Source organism: Microdochium trichocladiopsis (genome assembly GCF_020744255.1).
Source record: "Microdochium trichocladiopsis strain MPI-CAGE-CH-0230 chromosome Unknown B0I36scaffold_4, whole genome shotgun sequence".
Taxonomy (NCBI): Eukaryota; Fungi; Ascomycota; class Sordariomycetes; order Xylariales; family Microdochiaceae; genus Microdochium; species Microdochium trichocladiopsis.
The window spans coordinates 2,091,743-2,097,742 of NW_025763547.1; the positions used below are offsets into that span (position 1 = coordinate 2,091,743).

A 6,000-nucleotide genomic window follows, 5' to 3' on the forward strand; every position below is an offset into this window, starting at 1 on the left:
AGGGTTTTACAGTCACGATGTGAACATCACGAAGTGCTCGAAAAAAAAAATGTATGGTCCAGATTGCCCTGGAGAATAGCAGCGAGAGAGAGGCGCCGTCGCCGTCGGCACCTGGCATGCCTAGCGAGCCCACAGCAGGCGACCAGACCCTTGCTCGAGGCTGGGGGGTCCCCATGAATTGTCGGGTTCCTCAACTTGCCTGCGGGAAAGTTTCCTATGCTGACCGGCCAGCCAAGCGAGTCGATGTGACGTGAGGCTATGCGTGCAACTCCAAAGCGCCACGCACTTGCCACATCAGGCAGCCCGACGGGCCTTCGGGACACAGGCAGTGAGCGATAGCCCGGCAGCGAGTGATGTTGGGTTGCTGGGACTCTTGTCGTGCGTTTCGCCGTCCACTCTGTCCGCATTGCAGAGTTGAGAGAGGTGCAACGACATGGCGTACGTAGCGGACCTACAGGCAGGCACAGGCAGGCACAGGCGACATCCCTGCACCGCTACTGTGGGTTGTGAACCCTGCATCAGTGAGCTGTCCCACTCTCCCGTTTCCGCGGGCTTTCCAGCCATAGGAATGCGCAGGGTGGCAAGGATTGGCGCGGTAAATCCCGCTCTGGCGTCTTCGATCGCAGGAGCAGCATGCGAGCCTGTGAATCGGTCATGTTTTGGTCGGACTGGCTGGATTTTGCCCATGCCGGGCATGGCTGACCTTGAGCCCGGGGGGGCTACACCGAGTCTAGGCGCTCCTATGGGGGCCTTGGCGATGACAAAGACCAGCTGGGCGAGGACCAGGAGTGCCAATGGCAGGCGTTGGTTCTCTCCGGAGGGACGGAGCTCATGGATTGGATCAATCAGCCAGCAGCAACAGGATGACCGCCTCCTCCGCCGGCACAATCCCCGCAGCCGGGCCTTTTGCTCGCCCCACACCCGGCCGTTGCCGTGGCCCCACAGCGGCGTGACCTCACTTGAATGTTGGTGGCAGTCGCGTACTCGAGGGCAACACGCGACTGCCACCCGGCTCAATATGCAAACACCACCGTCCGCCGGGAGCCCCACGCGACACGCCAGGCCCCGGGATACAAAGAACATTGTGTGAACCTGCAACGCGACAGTGCACTGTGACTCCTCCTGGTGTTGGTGCAGTCTGCAGCCTTTTCTGCGCGGCTTGCGCTGCCCTGCAGCCAACGTGGCTGGCCATGGCACCGCGAGGCACGGCTTCGCCGCTTCCCCACGGCGACTCGGACCCGGCCGCTCGCCGGCACATCGAAGCCATTGCCAAAGGTACCGCGTCCACGGCGGCAATATATCCCCCTCTGCTTCATCACGAGGCTAACTCTTATCTCACAGCATCAAAAGTGCTCCCGAGAAATCGAACAGAGGAGGTCAAGCCCTCCGTCGAGAAACTCAACACTCGAAACTACGAGCGGGGCGTGCTTCCTGGTGACCTGGATGACTTGATTGATGTCCTCACCACCCCCAACTTCCTCGACCAGGCCAGCCTGAACAGCATCCTCAGGTCCCTCTACCCAGCCTCAACCGTGTCGGGCGATGTCCTCGTCAAGGTGGTTGGCGCTCTCGGGCACGGGAAGCGCAAGCCATCCCTCGCCATACAGGGTGCCCTTCTGAGGTGGCTCATCATGATACACCATGTCATCGATAACTCCGGAGTCTTGTCACAGTCATACAGCCTTCTCTTCAACCTCCTCGACACCGCGGCCATCCGGTAAGGCCCAAGCGCTTGCTGTCTGGGTCATGTGTTAAAACTGACTTTGGCATAGCACACATATTTGCCATATTCTTGCACTCATCACTCGTCGGAGGCATGTTCGGCCCCATCGCATCCAGTCGTTGTAAGTGTCGGACCTTTGTCACCGCACGTGTTGGTACGAGTCATTGATGTGTCCGGAATAAGACTCTCCCTGGCGAGACAAACAGGCAACGATCAAGCTCTGACCGGACTCTTGCGCGTCTACAAGAACTACTACCCCGAGATTGTGGTTGGCGAGGCCGTTCGCGGAAAGGCATCGACATTCGCAGTATGTCCTCAATTCAAGCAAACCCTTCTCATGGATGGCCTCCATCGAGTCGCCCAGCGAACCTGTAATCTGACGCATACCTGGCACTAGCATCCGGACCCGCAGTGGCGAGACCGGCTTGCAGAAATCCAACAGGCGCACGCCGAGCGGACACGGCTGAGATCAGAGCAACCACTGTCGGCCTACCAGGTGTCCCGCAACAACGGGAAGTTGATCGTCCCCGAGGTGCACTCGTCACGTGCGACCGAGGTAGGGCTGTCTCGACATTGAAGCTTCTCACTGCCCTTCCACTGACGGCCGTGCACGCAGAACTCTGTCACGCTTGAGGAGATTGAGAGCGCAGACGGGCTCGTAGACAAGCTCGACAGGCTCGAGTTTCCTGACCAGCTGATAGCTGTGCTGGGTGACCCTCTGCTGCAGAAGCTCTTCCTCCTGAAGCCCGATGCCGAAGCTACGACGCGAGCGAGTTTATGGCTCGCCTCTTACGCGGAAGATGTGCTCAGAGGCGAAGCGAACAGTGGCATATTCCAGATCGTACAGTCCTATCTGGCTGCTACAAAGGTACGGTTGCAGAGATTGCCGCCTGGGCTGGCACGAGTTTACTGAACAGTCCGTTTTAGGTCATGCCGCCAGTCATACTGGCGTTCTTGAGTGACTATCTGCACATCTGGGATGGTCACGAGGACAGGGCGGAAATCCTCGACATTTTGACGTATCTGCCGATGCTCGACTTCCAGGGTGAGCAGAAGCCAAAATATCTGTCACATCACCCTCACAACTGCTGACGAGTACCCATTCCAGACCTTCTCTCGGCCGTCTTCCAGCCGCTTGAGGCTCGGATACTAGATGGCACGGTCGGCAGGCAGATCGACCTTCTCAACTACTACGGCGCCCTGTTCCGTCGCTGGCGCATCGCGCTGACGCTCAACACCCAGCAGAGCAACACGGAGCCGCAGAAGGCCGCCGCACTGATCGAGGCGATGGAGCGCCGGACGGGCATGCTGGCCCTGGCCGTCCTCCAGGCCGCGGCGGCGTCGTCATCGTCATCGGCCGCTGCCCTGTCATCGAGGCCCTCGGACTCGGCGACGAGAGCAGCAGACGCTGTCCTGAACTTCTACGAGGAGACCGCCTCGCTGGCAGTCGCAGCCAACAGCCCTGAGCAGCAGCAGCCGCCGGCCAACTCCCCCCTGCCGTTCCTGCGGATCGTCATCCCTCCAAAGCCGGTCGTCTACCTCCTGGCCTTCCTCCCCTGCCCGTCCGTGCTGTCCCGCATATGCGGCGTCCTAGCACAGTACAAGACGGCATTTTCCCACGCGCAGCAGCAGCGCAAGCTCAAACCCGGCAGTAGCAGCAAAGCATCCGCGGCGCAGCAGCAGCAGCAGTACCCGTCCGCGTACGTGGACGAGTTCAACGGCTTCCTGATGGACATGTGCAACCTGATCTGGCGGTCGCGCGCGTTCGGCACCGCCGACGCCAACGCGCACGGGTGCCTGCTCGATGCGGGCGTCGGCGCCGCGCTTGCGGGGTACATCCGGGATGTGAACAACGACGACCAACAGCAGCAGCAGCTCGCCCTCACCGCGCTCTACTCGTTCTCGTACTCGCCGGTGCTGGGCGGGTTCGCAGCCTCGAGAGTCGCGGAACTCGAGGACCAGGAGGCAGGCGAGGAAGTGATGGACGACGAGGCCAGGCACGCGGGGCCCGTGACCAAGGCCAGCCTGAGGGGCCTGGCGGGTCGCGGGGGCATGAACATCTCGTGGGAGGACTTCCGGGTCGAGGTCTTGGAGGATCTGACCGAGGCCAAGGGGATGGGAGGGATTGCGGAGTTGTTGTACAGCACCATGACGACCCTGGCGGGGAAGCGGCCATGAGCTGTTGGAAATTTGGAAGCACAATACATAATAATGACCAGGTGGGACGCAAGCCATGTCATGAACGGACTCGTCGGGGTTGGTGGTTACTTTGGGACAGCAGTGCAACAGCGGGAAGAGCGTCAGAGTATCCCATGTTAGCAAGAAAGGATGTTGACCTAACATGACAAGGATTTTATTGTGCTTATTGTCCCGTGCCCCATGCAAAGAGATAGACAGTCTTTGTCCACTTTCTATACTTTGACCCGCCTGACCAGGGTGGTGCATCATAACCAAAGACATGCGAGGCTTCTATTCTTAGTCCGTTATCCTTTGTTGAAAGGGGTATCTCTGAAAAGCTGTGTGTGTGTGTGTGTGTGAATCGTTAAAGAATCGTTAACAAGAACGGATGACGTCGTGCTCAGCCAGCTGGCTTTTGATTTCCTTCCCTGTTTTCTGGCCCTTTTTGGCTCTCTTGTTTCTGTGTTGAAGAAATTCCTCTCTCTCCTTCTGAAATCCCACGCTACCGTTGGCCCCATGTACAGTGAAGCGTCACGTAGGATCTCTCTCTCTCTCTCTCTCTCTCTCTCTCTCTGTCTCTTTCCCTCGCTTTCTATACATCCCCTCATTCTGGAAACCCTTCCACTTACTTGCCCGGCGGCGTGGCCTCGAGCCCATACCCGCCAAGCCCGCCGGTCGAGTACGTGAGCCCCTCGGTGCCCATCTTCTTCTGGTTGCGGGGCCCGCGGTCCCTCAGGTCCTCTCGCAGCCAGCCCAGCACGATCTCGCCGAGGCGCGAGTTGCCCGAGGAGAGGGCCTTCTCGTCCTGGGCGCCGAGGAACCTGTCGGTGGTGCCCCACTCGCGGACCTCGCCGAGGTGCATGTGGACGAGGTGGGTGGGCCAGCCGGCGAGGTTGTCGAGGATGTGGGTGGCGTAGACGATGGTGCACTCGCGGATCTCCGTCTCGTGCTTGAGCCAGCCGAGGAACTCTGCGCGCGAGAGCACGTCGAGGTCGACGGTGATCTCGTCGAGGAGGAGGATCGTCCAGGGCCGGATGAGGCCCATGGCGAGCTGGACGCGGCGCCGCTCGCCGTCCGACACGGCGTGCATCCGCCACTCGACGTCAATGTCGAGCACGCCCACCAGCTCGTCCCGCCGCGCCGGGTACGCGTCGCCGCCCACGGACCGCAGCAGCTCGCCCACCCCAATGTCGGTCCGCACAATCGGGTTCAGCACCCACTCCAGCCCCAGGTACGTCACCCCCTCGAGCCCCTGCTTGAACGGGTCCAGCCCGGCCACGTTGATCGTGCCCGCGGGGGCCAGCCGCTTGCCCGCCAGCAGCCGCAGCAGCGTCGTCTTGCCCGCCCCGTTGGCCCCGATGAGCAGCGTCCGCGAGCGCGGGGGCAGGGACTGCAGCGTCACGCCAGAGAGACCCGTCGCGTAGCCGGGGAACCGGTACGTCAGGTTGTTGACTGAGATCTCGGGGGCTTTTTGGGACGACATCCTGTGTATTTGTATAGAGGTGTGTGTGTGAATACCCAGTCTTTTTGTCTTGAACGGTTTGGTCAAGAAGGTGGTGGTGGTAGTGGTGGTGGTGATGGTTTGTAGTTGTGGTGATGACAGATGAACCCGGAGTGACGTCTTTCACTCCGTCCTGTCCGTCCGTGTGAAGGGCAGCTTGAGCAGACTGCGAGGCCCGGCTGGAGAGGCTAGTCCGGAGGGCTGATTCTAGAGGGCAACCTGTGGCAAGATATGAAATTTTGAAAAGGAGTTCCTGTAATCACGAGACTTCTGAACAAACAGCAAAGAAAAGGCAGGACCTGCTCACCTACAAATCAAAAAGTTCTTACGCCATCGGGCCCCGTCGGGGCCATATCCACGAGCGACCGGACTGACTGATGCCCACAGTACACGTACTGTCTACTTAGGTGGACAGTTTGCAGCACCACGTACAGTCTCTGAGATATATACACACGGCTGCTCCCCCAGTCGAGCCGGTCACTCTGGCGCCCTGCCCCGACCCAAGTGGGGCCTCTAGTTCGGCTCCAGCCGGTCCCAGAACGACGACGAGTGGGCTTCCCAAGGGTTGTCTATTTCCATCGTCGACGTCGCTGTCGAT

General features: G+C 60.1%; 2 protein-coding genes across 2 annotated transcripts; one reads left to right on the top strand and one right to left on the bottom strand.

The window, feature by feature from the left end:
* Positions 1-1,190: 1,190 nt before the first annotated feature.
* Positions 1,191-3,901, top strand: B0I36DRAFT_361907 (Mis6-domain-containing protein; the record flags this gene model as incomplete). The annotated part of the gene is made up of 8 exons (XM_046158561.1): positions 1,191-1,275; positions 1,342-1,717; positions 1,773-1,844; positions 1,907-2,030; positions 2,121-2,279; positions 2,340-2,591; positions 2,651-2,768; positions 2,832-3,901. The coding sequence occupies 8 exons, from the start codon at positions 1,191-1,193 to the stop codon at positions 3,899-3,901; spliced, it is 2,256 nt and encodes a 751-aa protein (XP_046014040.1).
* Positions 3,902-4,398: 497 nt separating this feature from the next.
* B0I36DRAFT_320979 (P-loop containing nucleoside triphosphate hydrolase protein) lies at positions 4,399-5,670 on the bottom strand. The gene has a single exon (XM_046153625.1). The coding sequence runs from the start codon at positions 5,382-5,384 to the stop codon at positions 4,527-4,529; it is 858 nt and encodes a 285-aa protein (XP_046014041.1). The 5' UTR covers positions 5,385-5,670; the 3' UTR covers positions 4,399-4,526.
* Between the last annotated feature and the right edge of the window lie 330 nt (positions 5,671-6,000).

Coding starts and splice junctions, on each gene's coding strand:
- B0I36DRAFT_320979 (XM_046153625.1), bottom strand. CDS start 5,384: ATGTCGTCCCAAAAAGCCCCCGAGATCTCAGTCAACAACCTGACGTAC.